We start from the raw sequence: 24849 nt of genomic DNA, 5'->3' as shown, positions 1-24849 counted from the left end.
ACAGTTCTGCTGCAGGCGCCACTTGTGTTGTAAGCAGTGCTGCCAGAACGTGCGATATTTTTACCCCCTCCTGCCATTACACCCAATGCTATTTCACCTCAAGAGGGGGTAAAAATATCGCACGTTCTGGCAGCACTGGTTGTAAGTCTGTGTGTCGGTGTTCAATATACACGCTTTGTTTTGGCGGGTTTTCCGTAGCTCGGCGATCGGCCACGCTAGACATCGGCTAGACGCTTACTTGTTATGGTTAAAAATTATTATTCAGTGTCACTCGGAATAACGTCGAGTGCGGTTAGTTACAAGTTCATAGTTGAAGTGTAACAACGCATATGAGCAGAAGCAGCAGGCATTATTTGAATTATATTGATGTAATTCTACGTGTTTTATTTACAACGAAACTGTTTAGATTATAAAAAAAAGTGTAGTTATTGACAAGTGCAGACTTGAATAAAAAAATAAGCGTGTACAAAAACTTTTAATGTTGCTAGTCTCGACGTGTCGTAACCTGCGTCTTTTGTTTTCCCGGCTTTGCGCGACAAAAGGCTTCGACACGAGCTAGCCAACGCTGAGATCAAACTACAAATAATTATTATTTAGTGTCACTTGAGTTAAGAAAAAGGTTTGGCTTATAAATTATAATAAGCAAGGAAAATTTACAGAATTATATTTTTATAAATCTGTTTGTTTACATTGGTATTATTAATAAATAACCTCTTTAAATAGTAAAAAGTTAATAATACGTATGAAACTATTGTTTTAATAACTGAAAGGAATTTTTCGTAATCGAAGGTCGTTTATTGACAGCGAGAATCTGAGAAATTGTTGGTAAGTACATAATAATAATCAATCTTTTATTTGATATCAATAGTTATTCAGAATGATCAAATCTAGTCATCTGATTATTCTTATAATTTTGAATCTAGCAAACATTAAGTAATTTTTTGAAATTAGCAAAAAAAAAAGATTCATAGTCATTCATTCTTTTGTTTCATTGAATTTTTTCAAATTTCAATTAAAAAAATTTCTTAATTATTTCGCGTTCATAGTTTTAAAAATTTTTAAGTATATTATTTTATATGACTGTGAATCTAGCAGACATTAATTAATTTTTCTAACAATAAAAAAAAAATATTAAATACAAAATCCATAAAAAAAACTTAAAATATGCGCATTCAAAGAATTTTAAAATCTAAAAATAAACTTTTTCCAAACGAATGATTTTTTTTATTTTTATAAATTTATTAATTTTTTGAAATATCTGTATGTCTGCTGGATTCAAGGTCATTCTTTGATTCCTAAATTTTCTATTGCATTTAAAATTATTAATTGAGTCTTATTTCAAATTTAATTTATTTATATTTGATGATTTATATATTTTTCTTAAACATTAAAAATTAATTATAGTCTGGTAGAATCGTAGTTATTCATTCTTTTGTTTCAGTGATTTATTTCAAATTTTAATTACAAAAATTTCTTAATTATTTCGTGTTCATAATTTTAAAAATTTTTCATTATTTTAATTTATGTGACTGTGAATCTAGTCATTCAGAGCGCATTTAAAGAATTTTAAAATTTATAAGTACATTTTTTCCAATCAATTTATATTTTTTTATTTTTATACATTTATTAATTTTCTGAAAAATGTGTATATCTGCTGGATTCACAGTCATTCTTTGATTCATAAATTTTTTATTACTTAAAAAAATATTAAATAAGTCCTATTTCAAATTTAATTTATAATTTTAGATGGCTTGAAATCTCTTACAGAAATATAGCTTAAAAATCCCTCAATTAATACGACTGCCCAATTTTAAAACACAGGAATTGAAAAATTTTTAAACTTACTTTTTTCAGTATTGTCGCTTTTTCTATTACATGAAGTACACTATCTAATGATTTTTATCTTCAAAGTTTTTCTATTAAGATATCTTTTGGACATAAATTTAGTTTTTTACCAATTTAGAGTGTAAAATTTTTTTTCATGAAGTAATTTTAAAAAATCTAAGAAATGTAAGTTATTGTGTTTTGAAATCGGACAGCCGAATATATTCTAATACAATTTTATTAAGGTAGTACGATCGTAGAGGATGTAGCAAATTTCTCGTGAATGGCAATAGGATTGTTTTGTTGTAGATCATAGTAGTGTACATTTAGCTACATAAGAAATAAAATTTTAATTTCATTTCAATTTTTTTTACAATTATAAACCGGTGGATAGTATTTTTATATATTCACTTATTGCTAGAAGTATTATCTTTCTCATTCATGTTTTTTTTTTATTTTTTTTTTTTTTCAAGCGAAAGTCATCAAACATTGATGTTTATTAATTTATGATCACATTCACTTATTCATTCATAAAAAAAACAATGTATTTTATGTTTTAATTTTAATTCAATTTTTCATTGCATAAGCTCCGTTAACATTCTAATTTAAATTAACGATATTTACTTATTAAATATTTGGAAGAAGGAGTAGTATGACCGTTATTTTGAAAATCTATTCATTTTTTTAGGCAATATTGATTGTAATTTTTATTCTGAATTCTGAGATCGATTTATAGATTTATTTTGGGATGTACACAATTTAAGTTATAAAGTCTGAATTAGACAAAAACTATATAAGATATTAAAAATTACATCATAAATTTAGGAAAATTGAACTTTTTTTTGTTATTTATTTAAAATAAAAAACAAAAGTATTTTTTTTCAGTAAAATTGCAGTCACATCAATAGTATAAAGTTTCTAAAACTGTGAACAATAAAAAATCTTCACTATTCTTTAACCATGACATGAAGATATTGTCAAGTAAATTTTTCAGTTAACAGTCATTAGAAAATAAACTCATGCGATGCATATACTAGGTATTTAAATATTTATAATTATACATCGTAGAAGAAATAATATTTTTATATTTTCAGATTTTGAATGTGTCAATCAGTTTTTATTTTTTTTTTAGCATAATTTTTTATTTGACTTACGAATACAAATCTGAATAATTTATTGTTTTCTTTTGCAAACATAAAATTAAAATCTAAATTCGATAAAGTTAGACGGTCTATATTTTTAGAATCAATATTTATTCTATAGCTGAATATAAATCTAATTTTCAATACAAATTGCTAAGTTTGAAGATTTTTAATAATGTTTCACTGCAAACTTTGTGTATTTGTGCATGTATCATTTAATCATTACGTTAAACATCTCAAAGAACACTCGAACTTGACTAATAAGTTAATCTGCGGATTTAATCATTGTAATAAAGTATATTCCGTTCTAGCGTCATTACAAAGCCATGTACATCGCTGTCATAGTGCGAAAATAACTAATAACGTATCACCAGCTGTTATCATTCAAAGTACCATATCTGAAGGCTGTACCGTAGAATTTTGTACTCAAAAATATACCGATTACAAACAAATGATAAGTCATTTGAGAATGCACATTAATGACGGCATCACAATAAAGTGTGGTTATTTAGATTGTGAAAAAACTTACAATAAACTTGATTCATTTTCATCGCATGTTACAAGATATCATAAAAAAAAACAGTAAAGCAATCATCTAATTTATATAGTGGCAGCAATCATATAGACTCTTCTGATCTTGTAGTTGAAAATGATGATAACTTGATAGAAACAACATTATCTCCAGAGGAACATTATCAATACTGTGAAGAAAACAGTTCAGATATTTTCTTAATGAATTTAGCACACTTTTTTCTCAAATTAGAATTTAAATTCTCTCTACCGGCATCGACAGTGCAGTACATTGCAACAGAAATGTGTAAAATGAATTAAAAAAATGAAGAAATTATACATAATAATTTATCAAAACATTTAGACCAATATAATATATCAGCGGATGTGATCAAAGATATTATCGATGCTTCTTTTGAAAATAATTTATTTAATAATATTGAAGATAAATTAGGAACTAGTTTCAAACGTAGGAAGTTTTATGAAAAAAAATTTTCTTACGTTAACCCAATTCAAATTTCGTTGCCTTCTGAAAATGGCAAAAAACGTTTTTATCACTATGTTCCATTAAAAGAAACTTTAAAACATTTTTTTATAATAAATCTCTTACTCACGAATTGAAATTTCAACTTCCAGAAAATAATAGCAAAGTTTTGAAAGATTTTACAGATGGAAGTGTATTTAAAGAAAATAAATTTTTTCACGAAAATCCAAACGCGCTTCAGCTCATTTTATACCAGGATGCTTTCGAAACGGTGAATCCATTAGATTCTGCTAAATCTAAGTATAAGATTTTGGCCGTTTATTTAAGTATTGGGAATTTTCCAGATAGAATAAGGTCTCATGTGAACTCTATGTATCTTGTGGCATTATGCAAAGAAAAAATATTTAATCACGAGAAAATTTTTGGTAAGATTGTTGACGACTTAAAAGAAATCGAAACTTCCGGGATTGAATTTGCGCCTAATCAGTTCATAAAAGGATCATTAGTATTTGTAACTGGAGATAACCTTGGGAGTCATGCGTTAGGAGGATTCGTGGAAAATTTTAGCAAAGCTCAATATTTTTGTCGGTATTGCTTGATGACCAAAAAATCATTTGATTCAGATAGTGGAGTATTTAAAACTTACCCTGATAGAACAATTGATTCGTATGAAAAAGTTATAAAATGTCTTGATAAAAAAAAAAGTTCTTGCACTAAATTAAATAAAACAAGTAATAAGAAACCAGTTATCATAAAGGGAATCAAATTTAATTCTGCCTTCAACAAACTAAAATTTTACCACGTTTGTCTTCCGGGTTTGCCTCCTTGCTTAGGACATGACATCTTTGAAGGTGTTCTTGCGTACGATGTAAAACTGTTTCTTGATAATCTTGTGGAACAGGGTTGGTTTTCGTATAAATTATTAAACCGAAGAATAGAAAAATTCAAATATTCTCCCGAAGATCAACGTGACAAGTTATGTTCCGTTTCACCAAGCTCTCAAAGACTATCAGGTGCTGCTTGCCAAATGTAGACATTTCTTCGGTTATTGCCGTTAATAATTCATGACAAAATTGATGATATTGATAATGATACTTGGAAGTGCATATTATTGCTGTCGGAAATTATCGAGATTATATGTGCTCCTGCGATTCATGAAACGTTTATTGTTTACTTAGATTCACTTATTCGCGAATACATCGATTTACGACGGTCATTATTTCCAAAGCCTCTTCGTCCAAAACATCATTACCTTTTACATTATCCAGCTCTTATTCGTCAATTTGGACCATTAATGAAATCATGGACATTACGGAGCGAAAGTAAACATTGTTTCATGAAACGAGCAATACGATTTTCGAGGAATTTCATAAATATCACAAAGTCACTGAGTATTAAACACGAACTTTATCAATGTTTTGTGCGTTCAGGCGGCGAAATTGATGCTGACATAGAATTAAAGAATAGCATAAAATTTGACATGAAGAAATACAGCGACAATATTCAACAAGCCTTATCAAACATCGTATTGAATGATGAATTTGTTGAGTGCTATGAAATAGTCAAAACGGTATAGTATATCGTCATGGGGATGGATTATTTGTTTCAAGGGAAGGATACCAATACAACGTGGTTGTAGGAAAAATTTGTATGATACTCTACGATAGCATTGAAGTGTACTTTGTCGTAGAAATTTTGAAAACTGAATTTATACTTCATTTAGGCGTATACAGTTTGGGAAGAGTATTAGAGTACAAATGTTTAACATTTAGTCAGCTCGTCAGTTTTGAAAAATTACATATTTATAATATTAACGTTTTTTCATGTGTTAAACCAAAATACGGGTTAGTCTCGCAAAGTCTGTAAAATTATTATAATTTCAAATTTTTATAAATGTACATAATTTTAACTTTTTTTTTTTTTCACTATAAACCAAGACAGTACTTATGAAAATTTATACCGTATTTAATTAGTTTTATTTCATTTGATGAAATTCATCAATATATTATTTTATTATATAGGATCAAATTCAAAATTTAAACCAGCTAGTGATTGACGGTCACTTGTGTTGCTTACAAACTATAACTTATAAGTAATTGCTATTATTGACTAGAAAATTAAGTAAATAAGGCTATAAAATAGATAATTAATATACACGTACGATTTGAAAATCCAAATGATTCGAATAAGTTTTCATTATATTACATAGAGGAATTATTGTACATAAGCTAATAAAAAAATTTTTAAACTGATTGACAAGAACAAGAACATCATGGCTGCCTTATTCAAAGTCGCTCGGCACGATAAGCCAACTGAAAGAAAAGCCGTCAAAGCTGCGTCAATAAAAGAACTTATTTCCGGAGCGAAAATCAAGTTAAAACTCACCGACGAAAACTATAAGGTACTTTTATTATTATTATTGATATAAATGAGTTTTTTGTTTTATATTGATATGTTTAATTTCATTTTCTACTTTCGTAGTAGGAAAAAAATTTTCAAACTAATTTTAATTTCAAATGATAGTATAATTATTATAATTAACAGATACATGATAAATCATTTACAACTAAATAATTTTTAGTGATTGAGTAATAGAAAAAATTTAATTTTCTTAGCTAGAAGGATTCAAACATTTATCATTCATAAAGAAAAATATTTATACTTGAAATAATTTTTTTATAACTATGGAATTCATGATTTTTACTATTTTTATAGTTGTATACTGATGATTTCACGGAAATTGACGAAGACGAGATTTTAATGGACTTAGCTAAAGCCAAAGGTAGTGATCAACTATTATTGACAATTGTTCCTGAAGAGACCCCTTGGAATGGCAGCATTTCACCAGAAACTGCTTCTGCTTCATCAAGTGGTACGCATGAAAAATTTTTTACACTATGAATAGTTTTCATCGACGTTTTTTTTAAACTTAAGACAATTATTATAGTTTTTTAAAATTAATAACATCAGTCTATTTTATTTTAGAAATCCCAAAAGAAGCAGCTCCTAAAACTTTATCTTCACATCAAGCAGATTTCCCGTCCTCAACGTCATCATCATCCTCAAGGCGAACGGATCATTTGTCAAAAATTTTTCCGAAATTTCCTACTAATGTTCAAACGTCTTTGCGTATGGGTTTATCCTTGTCACCTCGTAGTCGAAAAAGAATGGTTCACACAGTTCGAGATTATCTACTAAATGACTTGAATAATATATCTCGCAAAACCACTCAATCCATAAGTCAACAAATTGTCGACACTTACAAAAAGAGCTTCATAACAAAAATTGCAAATCAGAGTACGGATGGTCAAGTGGAATCTCTCAGACAATCCATTTATTTCGCAGCACAGTATCTCAACGGTCAATCCGGAGATGGTAATGAAAAATTTGATAATCTAGATGACGATTTAACTATTGACAAGCCCAAAGTTCAGGATGAGTATGGGTGCGTCGCTTATTTGCCAGCTCAACCCAAACCCGACGTCTTGGCGTCATTAGAAGAGCAAAGATTGAAATTGATTCAGATTTTCAAGTCTAAGAGAGATGTCGATGAAGAAATAATTGAGTTAATGGACGCGTGTTATTATTTTCAGCGAAAAAAAATTCATACAGAAAAGGAGTTATCGATAATCTTTGAACACTGGTCTTACTTTCATTATAGTAAATTGATTATAAAGCACGCCAATCAACTACTTGGAAAAAATATTAATTCCATATGGAAGTTATCATTAAAAAAACTATCTAAGCCCATCAATCGTTATTCAAAAAATGGAGAAATAGCTCGTGAAGTGACCGCTAACAAAAAAAAGAGTAAAGCTGATGCTGATACAGAAGCAGAAAGTAAATACGTTCGCAACACATTAAAATTAGCTCAACAGTACAGCGATAACTTGAAAAATGATGAGCCATATGAAGCAGTTGTTTTTGCCTTTATTACAAAGTTCATGAAAGAAAATTTAAATTTTTTTTATGTTTTAACAAGTGTAAGTTATAAATTATAAAAAAATAGAAATAATATATGATAGCGAAATTTTGATAAATTGAAAGAATGCCATTTAAATGTTGTAATTTTTTTTTTAATTTTCAGGAAGAATTGACTGACGAAGAATTATTGGAACGTGTACCTGTTGCTAATCCAGTTTTGATGATTAGAGGTATGTAACATTTGTATACTCATGTAAAACTAGCCTTTTTTTCTTCGATAAAACATTGACGTTTTTAATGTTGGACAGATATACATTTTGATGACTTGTTTTTTTTTTTGCTAATGAAAATGTTTTTATTATTTTAGGAAAAGATTTACACGACTCTGGGAATATATATCATATCGTGATTAACAAGTCAATAATGATATATGCTCCATCATTTACTGAAGGGATATTGACAACATTCCTATGCTATTATGTATTTAGCATTGTTTATCCCCCGGAAATCGAAGGCACACTTGAAGCTATTCAGCGGTGAGTGTTAAAAATTTAGATTATTCTTGGACTGATTGACACTGATTTTTAATACTTTTTCAACCCAACTAAAACAGTCATTAAATGAAACAATTGTTTTGTTAATATACATTTAAAAATTTACTTGAATGAGATGATTCTTTAATGCTTATCAGACTAGTTTGATGCTAGTAAAATTTGTATAAGAGAAATTCTAAAGCATAAATCGTAAGATTATTTTCAGAGACCTGTCTTCACTAAATTACACTAGACTAGCTACTTTAAAAACCACAATACTTTATTAATTTCTTATACTTTATTAAATAATTTTCCATGTACGCATTAGGTAAAAATTTCTTATTTGAGATTAACTTATAATTAAATTTCATTTTCAGATTATTTTTGGAAATAAATCCTGAAAAAGGTACGAAACGAGGAGGAAAACGAAAGGGAACGAAAATTCATCCCAAGGTCTCAAAGCTTACAAAAGATATCGACCCCTACATTATTGATTAATCATATTCTTAAACTACTCCTATTAAAAAATACATTTTTTTAAGTTATATTACTTATTTTAGATTACTCTTGTTTTAATTATTTCAGTTTACATTTAGTAAGCTTTCATATGTATATGCAATATAAAGTATAGATTGTAATACATTATTATCTTTGATAACAATTTTATACTTATGTATTGTTCATCTGTTATCTTACTTAAAAAATGATTTATGGTAATTTATCCATTATTTTATCTAATAAAAGATTTTCTTGATTTAATAAACGGAGTAAATAATTTAGTTTGATATCTCGACGAGAAGCCTGCAAATCGCATCCTTTTTTTAATTATTAAATTATCTAAATTAAATCCTTCTAGGTAATCTGGTGTGAATAAACATTTTAAATTATGATCCGACAAAGCTTGAGACATTTATGCAGTTTTTTTAACATAAAAAAATTCTCGAAGCAACAAAATGCTTCATGTTAAAAACTGCGGATATTGAAAAATTTCTTCAGAGTGAGTTAAAATGAGATTGGTAGCATAATAACCATAATACACAGTGCATAAATCACAAAAGATTTTCAATAGAATTAGTCTAATCAAATCACATATTGTTAAACAGATTAATATTCAATACTGGAATTATATAATAAATTAAAATAGATGTATTGTAATTTTAGTAAGCGAATTTTCGGTCGTTGTTTGGTAAATTTCAATAAAGGTTTCGTAATTTTTCGTAACCGAGCTAGAATGAATTGTATAGTAAATTTTGTATACATCATGTTAAAATTACAAAACAATTTAAAAAAAAATTTTTTCATAAAATTATAATATTTGTTTTGTAATATTGCCAAGTGAATATCCGATAATGGTTTGGTATATTTTTAAAAATGTTTTGTAATTTTTGTAAGCTAAGTTGAACTTAATTGTGTAGTAAATTTACAATACATCATTTTGAATTTACAAACCATTTTTAACAGAATTTGTTTGGTAAAATTACACTATTTGTATTGTAATTTTGCTGAGCGAATTTCCGATAATCGTTTGGTAAATTTCTACAAATGTTTCGTAATTTTTTCAAATTGAGTTGAAATAAATTGTATTGTAAATTTACAAAACGGAATTATAGAATTACTTTTTTGTTGTGCGTAATAACTTCCAACATTTTTTTTTGTAAAATTACTACAGAAATTTTTAACAGTGTAAAAATGACTTTGTAGATATTTAGTAGTAATTGAGCAAGTAATTGTTACAATATTTTAATTTTGATTTATAGGTAGTAACTCAAAGACAAGAAAACGAACTAAGTTCTCCATCGAGCAGCTTCGATATCTGGAGCAATTATTCACGGAGAGCAAATTCTTACGTGGCCCAAAAAGAACAATGACCGCAACTATATTAGGACTCGAAGACAAACAGGTAAGGTTATTTTTCTATTTTTATTTTTACTCATTCGAGAAATTGACATTATACAAATCAAAAATAGTTTTTTTTTTAATTTCATTTATAAGTAGCTACATTTTTGATGAAATATTTTATTTGAATTATAAAATTTACAAATTGAATTATCTATTATCAACATCAAAAATTGGTATATTTTAAGGGTTTGTTTATATGTGATACAGTTAGCCAACGTCTAATTAATTTTTTAAAAACGATATACGATAAAAAACGAATATTTGGAAAATTGAATCTATAATTTTTGTACTTTTCTACGTGTGCATATTTTTTTTTTTTGTAATTAATTTATTTAATAGAATAGAAATATTGCTAATTATCTGCTAACTTCATGATCCTTGTAAATATTAATAAAATCATTAACGGAAAAATTATTCTTGTTTAAAATGCTATGGTATTATAATTTAGTTGGACCACATTGACCACGTGGCGGAAATTGAAATAAACACATGCTAAAATGCTATAACTATGGTAAAACGGATAATGATTATATCACAAATTACTGTAGCCATTAAAGATCTTACTATAGTCGTACTAATTTTTTCGTGTGTCTAATTCAATTTCCGTCACTCAGCCAACATGGTCCGGCTTTACTGTGACACTATATTATTTCAATCGAGAATAATATCTCCCTGCAATAATCAATTTAAATTTAAGAATATAGAATTTTTGATTCAATCTATAAATGAAAAATTAATAAAAAGTTAATTGGTTTCAAAATTTGCTACATCAAAAAAAAGTTCTTATGTGATTTTTTACACTGAACATGGAATATATGTTAAAAAATCCGTAATTCGTAATAAAATAATGACTCTGAATTATTATTTAACGATACATTAATATGATATTTCAAAATTATTAATTTCATAATTATTTTACAGGTAAAAGTTTAGTTTCAAAATCGCCGCGAAAAACAGAAGAAATTAGATCAGAAAAATAAAGCGGGCAATAATGGAAAATTTTCCGCAAATAACGACGGAAAAAAAATAAATCAGTTCATCGTCGAAGAAGATGCAAAGTCCCAAAGAATTAATACATCGGTTGGAATTGGGTCAACGGTACATCATCATCATCATCTACCACATAATATCCAGTTGAACACTAAATTATATGATAGTCATTTCTCAAAGTCCGTCAACTTTCAAATTTCATACAGTGAAAATCAACAAACCGGTAATAATAACTACAGCGAAAGTTATAATTATGGATACTATAACACTAACGTATACAATAATAATATCAATTACTGCTACCCTACCAACAACGGAATCAATAGTAACCAAAACAATTATGGTTATTTTTCACAACCCGAAGATAAATACGTAAATTATAATGTCGATAAAAACTACTATACTACTACCCGTCTAGAAATTTTCATGTACTCCCATTTGGGACCCAACTTGGTTTCCCAATTGGGATCCCAAATTGGGACGTAACGCAGAAACGTATTTGGGGCCCAGTGGGGCAATCCCTATTGGTTCACGATTGGGCAGTCCCTATAGGTTCCCGATTGGGTAAGCCCTATGAATTCCCGATCGAGTAATCCCGGTCTGATCCCGCTCAAAAAATGCTTAAAATCTAGTATAGGTTGACAAATTAAAAATAAACTGTAAATTACCAAGCAAATTTTTTTTATTTGTAAACTTATGAAAATGTAACAAATCCAATCAATTACAATTCATTTCTTTAAGCGAAGAAGTCGATGGCCATCCCAATCTCGAGCACCTTGAATTATTGTTGTCATCGCTGACAAAATTGCTTTGTCGTCAAGTGGATTTTCAGGACTGGAAGTTAATTTTTTACTAAAGATTTCTGTAATAATTAGAAAAAAAAAGTATTAATGAAAGAACTTATTTTTTTTTTTTTAATCAAGATACAACTTGTGATCAAAATTTTTACCTTGAATGCTTGAGTAAAAATTAGTATGTTTAAAAATTTTTTTTGTCACATCCTTGGATGATAATCTTGCTGGAACGAATTTTAAAGCAACATCACGGCTCAAAAATCCTCGTAAAACATCACCCATATTTTTTACTGTAGTGTGTTTCGGACTTATCATTTTTCGTAATCTTTTTTTCTGAAAATAAATTGTAAAATTTTAATCTATTAATATAATTAATTCTATTTTTTAGATTTATTTATTGCATTTATAGTTAAATCGAGTTAATTTTTAAGTTCAATTATTATTATTATTATTATTATTATTATTATTATTATTATTATTATTGTTAGTTTATAACTTATGTGAATAATCACTTACTATGAAGCTGTGGTATTTTACTGTTGATATTTATTGTTCGTAAACGTCCTAGTTGACGATTTATATAAGCTCGATCTCCAATTGACATTTTCAATTACACTAAAAACTGTACACAAAAAAAATTACACTTCAAAACAATAAAATTTAATTAAGCGTAAATATACACTAGAAAAGTTTGATAATATCGAATGATGTTGAATTTTTCAAAATTAAAAGAAAACGAGAAATTCACTTATTTTCATTCAATACTCGACCGTATATATTATTTTTTTATCACATATGTTTTTATTATTAGGTTAAGTTATCATGATTAAAAATAATAAACTTCCCCCAGCGCCATCTGGTAAGATATTTTAAATAGATAAAGCGCGGAAAATTCAAAAATGCACAACTGATACTTGTAATACAAATGAAAGTGGAAAAGAATAATATTAAAAGGGAAAAATAGATTATGTAAAAAATGCAAAGTTTATTAATACTTAAGCAAGTGTTTTGAATTCTCAATTAAAAATTATTTTGGAAATTATATTTCTTTTAATTTTTACATATTTACTTATTATAAGGAAATAACTTTAACAAAGAAAATTTTGATAGTTTTTATTAAAGTAGAAAATTTTTTCAGTCAATCAACTGTACTTAGATCAAAAATATATTTGTTTCATTCAAAGCAATCAAATTTTTCAAAATTATTTGCTTTTTTAAGGTCTGAAATTTTAAGAAAAAAATACTTACAGGGTGTTATTTTTCTAGTCCAAAAATTTTTCTTATTAATATTTAAACTTGAAATTATTTAATCAGAATCTAAAAAGATATCCCAAATGAGCCCTAAACAGATCCCAATAAGGTAAAAAATAGTAAAGATTATAATGTTAATAATCTTAATAATTATTTATTATTACCTTGGGCTATCCCAACGCGTTCCCAATTAGGGCCCATTCAGACAAAACCGATGTGTTTATCGTTTAATTTAATTTGGGCTTTCCCAATAAGTTCCCAATTAGGCCCTAGTTGGGAAGAACTATTGTAAAATTATCTATTTTTCCGTTGGGCTATCCCAAAAGGTTCCCAATCGGACCCTGAATGGAATAGACCTATTGGGCTTACCCTATGAAATCCCAAGTGGGCTCCAATATAAGTACTGGGACAATTTCTAGTCGGGTACTACTACTACTACTACTACTACTACTACTACTACTACTACTACTACTCAAATCACTGCTAGTGATTTCAACTTATACGCAATGGGAGAAAATCAGACTTCAGAACAAAATTTAAATTTTTCTAGAAAATCTGAATCATTTAATTTATTCGACGATATCGATGCATTCAATATTTTAAGCACAGAGCTTGGTATATAATGATTTCACAGTACACTGAGATCAAATAGATGGAAAGTTGATGAGACTGATGTTTTTGTAAGTGATGTCAAGTATTAAATAGATATTTAATTCACCCTGACAATTTAAGTATTAGTTCTATTTGTAAATTATGCACTCCAAAGTCAAGCGTGAAGTCAATATTAGCACACTTGTCAAATACTACTTAAATAAACAATCAAAAACTATAGTTTTACTCATGGCCTTAAAAGCCGAACACATTAAATGTGTATTAAAATAATACATTCGTAACACACTTGGCTTTAGATTGTTTTTAGATTGTTTATTCTTGTAAAATTTCGGTCTAGTTACATTAATTATTATTGTATCTGAAAACTTATTATGTCAGAAGAGGAAATACCAAATATTTGTCATAAATATTGTAAAAATTTCAATTTATCATATCACTTTTTTAAATTACTTGTAAGCCGAATATGTAAAGCATTCCTAAAGTATTTAAATTATTGAGATTGCAATGTTAATTTAGTATCATAAATTACACTCGATATTGATAGATTATTCTAAATTATTGGCTTTATAAATAACAGCAAATATATACTTTGTAATAATAGAATATTGGTAAAATTAGTATTAATGTTATAACCACTTTTATACATCGTTGCTTGAATATACATAAGCTCATGTAAATAATAATTAAATAAAAAAATTTTATAACTTTTTAAATGTGTTATTTTCTTTAATTCAATTATCAATTATACGTTAATTATTTATAGTTTTTAGAATATATGTTTAGGTGAAAACTTGTTCACAAGAGGTCGTTTATCTACTCTCTAAAAATGAATCAGTGAAATTCACTTTGAATTAGTGAATATTCACTGGGAAACAACTATAAGTATACCACTGGTTGAATTAGTGGTATACTTATAGCTATAGAAATAGTGACTATCTACTGATTTGCAGTGAATTTCACTAATTCATTTTTAGAGGGTAAATATTTCTTTATTAGAGACAATTTCCATTTTTATTTTTAAAAAAATTTTTTCATAATCCTGACGGAAACAAAGTTCCCTGATTAAAAAAAGGGATTGAAAAAGATTCGAAATAAGAAATTTTAAATCAGGAGACACGGTAGTGTCTCGCGCCAAGTACACGTTCAGACACATGTATATGTGTGAAGTGTCATGGCGCTAGCCTACCGTGTCTCGATACCGTAGACAGAACGGTTTTTAGCTCCAATTTTTAAAAACTTTTTTAAAAAACAAAATATCTAGAAAATTCCTTTTGCAATCGAAAGATGATTGATTGTTCGTCATAAAATTATGAAACTTTACCAATTTTAGTTACGATAACTAATTTAAATAATTAAATTAGGCCAGCATATACTATAGTACCCCCATTTTTAATCCTTTTACAAATTTTTTCATGCGAAAAGGGCACTGCCAGAGAATAAAAAGTTGTAAGAAATGCCATGATTCAGTAAATATTGAAATTTTTCTGTAGCAGTGATTTGTTTTTTCGCCACCAGCGGTGCTTCAGTCTGTATTTTTTTACTATAGTTTCGTATGCAAATTTTTTATGAGCATAAATAAATTCATTTCATAATCATAAATTTTATGAAAAATTCAAGGAAAATTTTATAAGTAAACTTTTGCTAAAGCAAACTGTGCTGTTAGGAATGCTTTTATATAGTTGCAAAAAAAACTTTGACGATTATGTAAAACTCATGTTTAACGTCCTTATGGTGTAGTTCTATTCGCTAAGCAGTATCAACCTTGATAGCCAAGCTGACAGCAAGCTAACGACAATCTATTGCCGCAACTTGTCATCAAGTTGACCGCAGAAATTAGATAACAACTTATAGGAACTCTTCCAAAAGCGGAAAGTAGTCACCAATTTGGTCACATTTAATTGACACCAACTTTTTAATTAGTGCTATGTATATATATTTATGTAGTGATCAATTAAAGTATAATGTTTACTTAGTGATTGCGTTGAAAATCCGTATGATTATCTCTAATTAAGTTATTATTATTGACTAAAACTAAATTTTGCTTTAAATAATACCTTTCATTTAAGTAGTGGTTTTAGTGTTACTGTCAGACAATGACGTTAAGTTGACTGTAAGTTTCACTTCAAATTGATGGCAAGTTTTTCTGTCAAATTACGTTCAGACGGTAGTTGATTTGCATCAATTTGCACGCAAGTATTATCCAGCCATGACTTCCCAGAAACTTATTGTTAAGTTACCCGTAAATGTTCCACTGCAGAACTTGCTAAGCAATTATATTTAGAGTGTGGCTTTTAAAGGTGGTACCAAAACCGTGTCATTTAGCGCGGTGATAGTTACAGATGTTGTCATTAATGGCCGTATTTGGCCGAACTAAATCCTATACGTGTGCCTAATAAGATTGAGTTAAGATTTATTCTAATAAGTATGCTTTGCTTCTACTATGCTAAATCTTAACTTAATTCACAGAGGACTTAATTCAGCTAAGCACGGCCAATACCTGGAATTACTAAACTTACCCTAATAGCATTGAAATTGATAGTAATTTGATGTTGAAATTACCTGAAATCTGCTGCCTGAATCTGCAGACAATATCACAGCAAAAGTTGAAAATAAAAATTTGCGGTTAATTTTTCTTCAATTTTAAGATAAATTTGTCCGAAAAAAAATGGTCGATAATGTTCATTCTTACCATTACAGAAGGCATGCAAATTGATACGTAAAATTGTCTACAATTTGAGCGTAAAAATATACTTAACAATTTTTCAAGTCAAATTAACGATAAATTGACATAAAATTTGCCTGAAAATTAAAGACAACTTTTTTCTAGTCAACTTTTGAAGTGAATTTGCATTCAAATTCGTAGATTCGTAGATTATCGTAGAATATCCATTTCTCATCTCCAGTAACAATTCGATGTAAAAAAACCCTTTCTTTTTTGCCTCTGAATCAACTGCTCACAAGTGAAAAATCGCTTTCAACGTCTCTTGGTTTCAATTCATGAGGAACCCAGTATCCCTGTTTTTGAATCATTCCGATGGACTTTAATCGTACAGAAACTGCTTGTTGAGTCACTCCTAAACTATCTGCAAGCTCTTCTTGGGTTTGACTTCGATCTTCATCGAGTAATGCCTCCAATTCTTCGTCCTCGAATTTTTTTGGTTGTCCGAGTCTAGGCTTATCTTCAACGCTGAAATCACCATCCTTAAAACGTCGGAACCATTCCCTACATGATTTATCAGTTGGAGCATTATCACCATAAACTTCCACAAGCATTCGATACGCTTCCGCTGCACTTTTCTTCCAATTAAAGCAAAAAATTAAAACCTCCCGCAGATGCTGCTTAGTTACCACAAAATTTGACATATTCAAAAAAATTAAAAACAAGTTCTTTTACGAAATTCGAAGTGATGGGAACGGAATGTTATTGACAGATGTCTAACCTCTCTGAAACCACCGAGATCAACTGTCACAATAAAACATTCATGACAGCCAGAGCCATCTTTTAAAATGGACCGAACTAATTTGTACACCGAATATATATATGTAGATCAATTGAAATATTTTTACTTACTACTTGCGTCGAAAATACGCATAATTTTCTCTAATTAAGTCATTATTATAGACTAACAACTAATGACACATCAGATGATTCTAAAAATTTTCAAAACCACTGACAATTTTTTTTTCCGTAGAAAAGTGCAAGAGAATAAGTATATTCACGAATATTTAAACGGTAAATGTTAAGATGTCGATGTCAATAATAAATAAAAAATAAAGACTCATCCAACATTACGACGTGTCAACCGAAGCGCGCAAGCAATAGCTAGTGCATATATATATATATATATATATATATATATATATATATATATATATATATATTCATATGTCCATGGAAATTCTGAAAAAAAAGAAAAGCATACCCTTGGGTCAAAGGAGAGAGAGGATAAGTACTTTGCACCACTTGCTAGTTGTAATAGATGAAAGATGCTGGAAGAGGGGTCAAACTACTAAACCATTTGATATTTAAAATTATTAACAGAAAAGCCCGACGTTGATGAATATATTTGACGTTAATTTTAATGGGGACTGTCGTTAAATAACTGCAACTATTTGTCTTATATAAAAAGATCAAGCAGGTTATAATGTTTGGCAGTACTAATAAATTATTAGTTAGTACTATTATATTGTTTCTAAAAAATAATACTATAAACAGTATACCCTCACGTGTTATATATCACGACTACGCATTACTTTAAGACGAATTTTTTGAGTTTAGTTTGGAAGTCGATTTTTAATAGTATACATTAAAACTATTCACAATCAACACGACAAAAAGAAAACAAATCCTACCAAAAACAGATTCTCTGTAAAACATCGCGCCAAGTACACGTTTAAAATTTTTTACAAATAAGAAAAAATTATTTTTTACAAAAAAAATAAATCAAATCGAAAGAATACCAAGTACTTAAAATCCTACCAAAAACAGATTCTCTGTATAAAGTCGCGCTAATTACAGGTTTAAAATTTTTTAAAAGTAAAAAAAAAAATTATTTTTTACAAAAAAAAAGTCAAATCGAAAAAATACCAAAAGTACCTAGTATGATGCAAAATCATAACAAACATTTTCATAAAATTTCAAAAAAAAAATTGTATAACAAAATTTCAATGTACTTGGTGTGCTTACAAAAGAATAAAAAAAAACATGTTTGATTTTATTAGAAATTAATTTTGCTTGAGTACATGTAGTAACGCACACCAAGTACATTGAAATTTTGTTATACAATTTTTTTTTTAAATTTCATGAAAATGTTTGCTATGATTTTGCATCATACTAGGTACTTTTGGTATTTTTTCGATTTGACTTTTTTTTTGTAAAAAATAATTTTTTTTTTACTTTTAAAAAATTTTAAACCTGTACTTAGCGCGACTTTATACAGAGAATCTGTTTTTGGTAGGATTTTAAGTACTTGGTATTCTTTCGATTTGATTTATTTTTTTTGTAAAAAATAATTTTTTCTTATTTGTAAAAAATTTTAAACAAGATATACAGCTTCGGCCATAAGTGATTTCTAATAATCAGGTTGGAAGCGAGCTAGTAACAACCAACTGCAGCAACTTGTTATCCAGTTGGCCGCAAAGAATGTTGGCATTTCCATAAGTTGACGGCAATTAGTCGCCTATTATCTAAGAAAATGTGTGCCAACAGCTGGCATTCCCCTAGTTGACAGGGTTGTCAGAAAGTTGACTACAATTTTCTCCGAAAGTTGGCGTCAGGTTGCGGCAGTCGATTATCGTCAACTTTCTAAGAATGTTGGTAACAACTTGTAGTTAATAATAACGTCAAAATTTTGAATTTCGTTCTGTTGTATATGAAGTTATGTCTGCTAAACAGTACCAAAATCGGGCAACTTAGTGCTATATATAGGGGTCCCCTATCTCGGCCATTCAGTGGCGATCCAGGCTTGGGCTACACAGTAAAAAATATTGTGTTAAAATCAACACAATCTGTGTATTAAAAACGGTCCACATAATATTTGTGTTATTTTTCAACACAGACTATTTGTGTTGAATTTTAACACAAAATTTGTGTTCATATTTCAACACAAAATCCGAGTAATATGAGAAGTAACTTCAATACTTTTCAAATGACAACGGTGACACAAAAAAAAATATTTTGTACCATGAATTATTTTTTAAGTTATCTAAGGTGTTTTTTTTTTTTCTAATTTGAATTTGAATTTTTTTATAGGAAGTCGATTATATCGACTGATTGACACAGATAAAATAAAAAAGTTGGTCGTTATGGTTTTCGACGCGAATAAGTGTACAGTAATAGGTGGGATAGAATAAGGGATATAAGCGTGCAGCACGATAAACTTGTCACACGGTAGGCTATTCCGTACACAGATTTTTTTCTGTACCTTAAGTCACTACGTATGGTTTTAAATTATTTAATACCTTGAAAGCTTGATATATTTTTTTAACATTGTCGTAACAAGCGTAACAACTCAAGTCATTTCTGTGAGGAATTCAATTTCCTATAAGAGTTTTTTTGTTTTTAATAAATAAATGTATTAAAAAATTTTTTTTTTTCCAAAGTCAAAGTTTATAATCTTGTAGGAAATTTAATTATCTACAATATAGTTTCCAAGTATGTTGTCTGTCTACAACTAACAGTAAAAAAGCTGTGAAGCTTGAAATAATAGTGAATTGAAAAACTTAACGTATCCACAGTTTTAAAAGATAACTTCCGGATTTTATTCTATTATTTTCTCACTTATTTTTTGTATATAAAAGAATTTAAAAAATTTTTTCTGAAAAATCAAAGTACGTGGTCTTGTATTAAACTAAATTCTCTGCAAAAAAGCCTTTAAGTGTTTTCTTGGTACAACTAACAAAAAAAAAAAAAAATTATGAAGCTTGACAATATAGTGAATTGAAAAACTTAACGTAAAGATAATTTTTGGATTTTATTACGTGCACATGTTTTCATGGTGAATCTGTATGCTATGTATAATTTTTGAGACCATAAGAAAAAAATTGCTTTTTTCTCTACACTGCAAATCCAAGTGTTTAACTCAGTGTGTTAAAATAAAACACGTTAGTGTTTTCTACAACTTAAGCGCTTAGAAACAAAACGGTATAAACGTTTAAACAAATGCATAAATCATTAGAAGTGTTTTAAAGGTTCGCGTAACACACTTAAGCGTTTAATCCGAAAACGTTTTATCCGTTTAAAGAAAAAAACACTTCTATCTGTTTTATTATAAAGCGCTTACTATTACATTAAACGTTTAAAAAAACATCGAGTGTTTTAAATTAAAACGGATATTCCGAAATTAAACACTTTGTCAAAAAAAACGTTTAATCTATAAAACATGTATATTATAAAACGCTTAAATTTGTTAAACAGTTTAAAAAAATTTTGTCAGTCGACAAATGATACAAGTAACAATTTCAAAATATAAATGTGTAATAATTTTCAAAAATATTTATGCATTACGATATCGATTTATCAAAACGTATTTTTTTTATTGAAAATAAAATTTTACAAATGATTGAACACGGTTAATATCATCCAATGAATTCTAAACGATCATAATTTATTAATAAAATAAATGTTAGATTTTTCATTTTAAATGATGATAGAGAGTGAGGAAATATTAAGTCGACAACATTTATAATTTCTTGTTGTTGGTTAAGTAGCTTCTAGTATTGATAACTGTTTACTTGAGGGTTATAGCAAATTGTTTCAAGCCGTTTGATTACAAATAAAATTTTACAATTTAGTATACAGATATCATCAATTTCCGCAAATATAGGCATTATTTCCTCGTTACATTCTAGTAAAATTACACTTCCATGGCTATAACTAGTACTATGAATAGTAACTTTCGGTGATCTCATAACAGAACACACGCTCCTTTCAAAGTCATTAACTAGGTCATCAAATAATTTTTTATATGGTAGATTGACTAAAAGTACACTTGGTCCAGGCGTTATGTTATCACCTTCGTATAAAAAAGTTTTCGATGATTGACCAGGATTAACAAAAAGTCTGGAACACATACGTGATTGATAACGATAACACATTGTGTCAGGCATATTTTTAAAACTTCGCACTATTGCTACAAGAGCTTTAAAGTAGGCATGTGCAGCTTCAAATCGAAAGCACCATTGCTGTCGTGCTGGACCAAACAGTTTTATATATCTCGGTATATGTTCTAAAAAGTGAATTTTGGGGATAAATTTATCTGGGAACATTGAATTAAATTTTAATTTAAACGTTTCAATCATACGACTTAGAGTATCAATTGAGTCATCGTGTATTTCATATGCCAGACACAAGTTCATTATCTGCAGTAATAAAATTAAACAATCAAGCCTTTCAGTAACACCTTCGTCATCGCTATTATAAATCCATTGGCCAATTAAAAATGGTAAAGTATGTGCTAAAACAAACATTTGTGCTGCACTTTGTCGTAATTTCTTATCATCAGCAAGGTCATTATTTTGGATTATTGCTGGTTTATCTCGGCTAAAGTGTCCGAATTCGAATGCAGTTAATTGTTCATTGAGCTGTTTTATAGTAAATAATTTTTTCTCTGTAATACAATAATTCAAAAATAATCGACATACAAGTTCAGTAACTCCTTCATTTAAAACGTGCATACAGTCTTGTGGTAAACACATAGTCACATCAAAAAATGGAATATCTGCTAACGGACTTACAGTATTAATTCCATAAAATAATTGCCAAAAATTTTTTGTAGCTTGAGTTGTATTATCGTTGATTGCTTCCAAATGTTCTTGATGTGTATCTTTGTTTCGTAAAAGAAAATCAGTCTCTCTAACATGTTGTTTGATTTCGTCTTTTGTAAACATGCAAGTTCGACATGGGCGATGTGCTGACACAGATTCTTTAAAACCACCCATTAAAGCAGAAGCAGGAGTATCACCCGAAAAAAATAATAGTGAACCTTTATAGTTTTTCGGGACACCATTGATGGTGACGTTAATTCCTTGGGTTTGCAAATTTTTAATATCATCGATAAAAGGCTTTAAGACTTTATTCAAAGCACCTGGCTGTTTTAAATAACAACTTTTAACTATAGCTAGTAATTGGATCGCATTTTGTGATGAACGCAAATTTGGTTTAATGTTAGCAAGAGTCCAATAGAACATTGTTAACTTTTGGGTTTTAGAACTAGAAGCTAGTGGATTAGCAACTCCTAACTCATCCATGTATAAAACTATAGCTAAAGCGTTTGCATTTTCTTTGAAAAACGAATTTTCTTTATAATATTCACCATCAAGTATGGTTCGGAAAATCCCTTCTTTATAAACTAAAGGATTATCAACACAATCTCTAACGTCATCATTCATCATAAGGTTTTTCAAGTTTTCAGTAAACGGAACGACGTACGCATTGTGTTGAACTTCACACAGTTGAGAATTATTTTTGACGTATCGTTTTTTTTTTTCCAAACTAACTTTTTCGCAATAAGTGATTTTTTTGCTGGTACCATATTTAGCTCATTAATTAGAAAATTATCTAAGTCAGTTTTAGTTTTAATGGAGGAAAAAATAATCGTAGGAGGATATTCTTGAACTAATACATTTTTTATATCTTCAAAGTTAAGTTTCTGGGTATCAGCGTCTTTTCTCTGGTGACATTCTTTCTGTGATTAATAAGAAATAATATTTTAAAATAAACATATGATGAATCGAAAAAAATTGTCCAATCGAATCAGCGTACTTACAAGTATAACCAAAGAATAAAGCTCCAATAAATTTGTCACGTCATCAATTATATGTGTTATTGCAGTTTGGGATATTCGGCAATTTTCACGAATATTTATTATGAATTTTCCTGCATGCCACTGAAGACGCTTCATTACAGATTCACTTGATTCATCTATATTTTCTAATAATAAAATTGTACAATAAAAAATTTACAATTAATTTGTGTATGTATAAGTTGTCTTAATATTTATGATAATATTAAATAAAAATCTGATAATAATTAAAATAATTTTTTGATAATCTTACAGTTCAGGAGGTGAAATTTTTTTATTTAATTGAGATAAAAGTTTAAAAACAAATATTTTTCACAAACACAAAAACAAAAAAAAAAAAAAAAAAAGAATAATTCTTTATATTTGAAATAAACTCTATAATAAAAATTTATTGCTATTATTTAATATATTTTCTTATACGCATTTGATAAAAAAATAATTAATTAATGATGGATAATTTAAAAAAATGGTTAATTGAGTTTTTATTTAATATGTATGTATAAATTAACAATTACCATCGTTTTGATCGGTATCAAGAGGCACATCATCAGCTAATCTTTCTTCAACTAGGTTGTTGATGTCATTTAACCTCTGAGACAAAACTGAATGTTTCCTAAAAATATGTTGGCGAAATGATTTCCATTTTTTATAAGTTGCACCGCATCCTGTTTCTGTACATGTCACTTTGAATAGTGGATCATATTGGTGATTACGTACAATATGACACATTAATGTGTCCGGTGAATTACAGACAACAAAACACATTTTGCATGAAAATATATGGCCACGATCTATATTATTCATATTATTGGAATTTTTTTTATTTTAATTTGAATTTAATTTTATATTATTTAAATTTTATGTTATTTTAATTTTTATAAAAATATGATTTTTATGAGAATATTATTTTTCTCTGTCCCATATTTGTCATGTACTCGTACTCCATTATGCATGTGTTAATATATTGTAGTCCCAACGAAAGAATGGTAGTGGGGTGACTATTCTTTTGGTGGACCGACTATACGTACGTTCACATACTCGGCTCTCTAGAATCCATGTATACTGTTACATGAGATGCGCCCTTAGACTCGTGCGAGTATTGGTGTACTCGATACACTCAACTCTCTCAGTAAACCAAGTATAGACCAGTTGATTTTCATTTCTTTCTTCCATTGTTCATTTGCGCGTTTAATCATATTTATTTATTAAGGTTATTAAAATTATATTATAGTGAACTTATAGTTGATATTAAATTTATAATTATAGTAATTATAGAAATTTGATCAAACAGTAATTATTCTAGTATGGAAAAAAAAATTTTTTTGTGCCGTAGAAGGACGGAACAATGTATAAAATTTGTATCTGTACCTGGTATACCTGATTTAGAAATAATCAAAACAAAAATCAATGAGATTTGTCAGCGTGATGTACTATTGAAGTCACTATTATCAAAAAAGATAATGATTATCCAAAAAAAAGATTCAGATAATGATATTTGGTGTGATGTTAAAGAGGACAATATAATAGAAGATAAAGAGAAATTAACCATTCTTTTTTTGCCATTACATAACTCGACATATATTA

The 24849-nt window shown here is 28.3% G+C and overlaps 2 protein-coding genes and 2 long non-coding RNA genes across 4 annotated transcripts; 2 read left to right on the top strand and 2 right to left on the bottom strand.

Moving 5' to 3' along the window:
- Positions 1 to 763: 763 nt before the first annotated feature.
- On the top strand, positions 764 to 6748 carry LOC128668381 (uncharacterized). Its single transcript, XR_008404114.1, has 3 exons — positions 764 to 825; positions 6221 to 6361; positions 6676 to 6748. It is a non-coding gene; the product is annotated as an uncharacterized LOC128668381 (long non-coding RNA).
- A 379-nt stretch (positions 6749 to 7127) lies between these two features.
- Positions 7128 to 8141, top strand: LOC128668416 (uncharacterized). Its single transcript, XM_053741356.1, has 2 exons — positions 7128 to 7943; positions 8048 to 8141. The coding sequence occupies exons 1-2, from the start codon at positions 7128 to 7130 to the stop codon at positions 8120 to 8122; spliced, it is 891 nt and encodes a 296-aa protein (XP_053597331.1). The 3' UTR covers positions 8123 to 8141.
- A 3913-nt stretch (positions 8142 to 12054) lies between these two features.
- On the bottom strand, positions 12055 to 12896 carry LOC128668414 (uncharacterized). The gene is made up of 3 exons (XR_008404151.1): positions 12617 to 12896; positions 12256 to 12433; positions 12055 to 12168 (listed from the first exon to the last, which is right to left on the bottom strand). It is a non-coding gene; the product is annotated as an uncharacterized LOC128668414 (long non-coding RNA).
- A 7934-nt stretch (positions 12897 to 20830) lies between these two features.
- On the bottom strand, positions 20831 to 24030 carry LOC106693174 (uncharacterized). The gene is made up of 4 exons (XM_053741355.1): positions 23781 to 24030; positions 22106 to 22743; positions 21262 to 22045; positions 20831 to 20835 (listed from the first exon to the last, which is right to left on the bottom strand). The coding sequence occupies exons 1-4, from the start codon at positions 24028 to 24030 to the stop codon at positions 20831 to 20833; spliced, it is 1677 nt and encodes a 558-aa protein (XP_053597330.1).
- Between the last annotated feature and the right edge of the window lie 819 nt (positions 24031 to 24849).

The sequence above is a fragment of the Microplitis demolitor genome, chromosome 8, assembly GCF_026212275.2.
Source record: "Microplitis demolitor isolate Queensland-Clemson2020A chromosome 8, iyMicDemo2.1a, whole genome shotgun sequence".
Taxonomy (NCBI): domain Eukaryota; kingdom Metazoa; phylum Arthropoda; class Insecta; order Hymenoptera; family Braconidae; genus Microplitis; species Microplitis demolitor.
The sequence above is the reverse complement of the archived record's forward strand: the minus strand, read 5'-3'. Positions and strand labels throughout refer to the sequence as shown.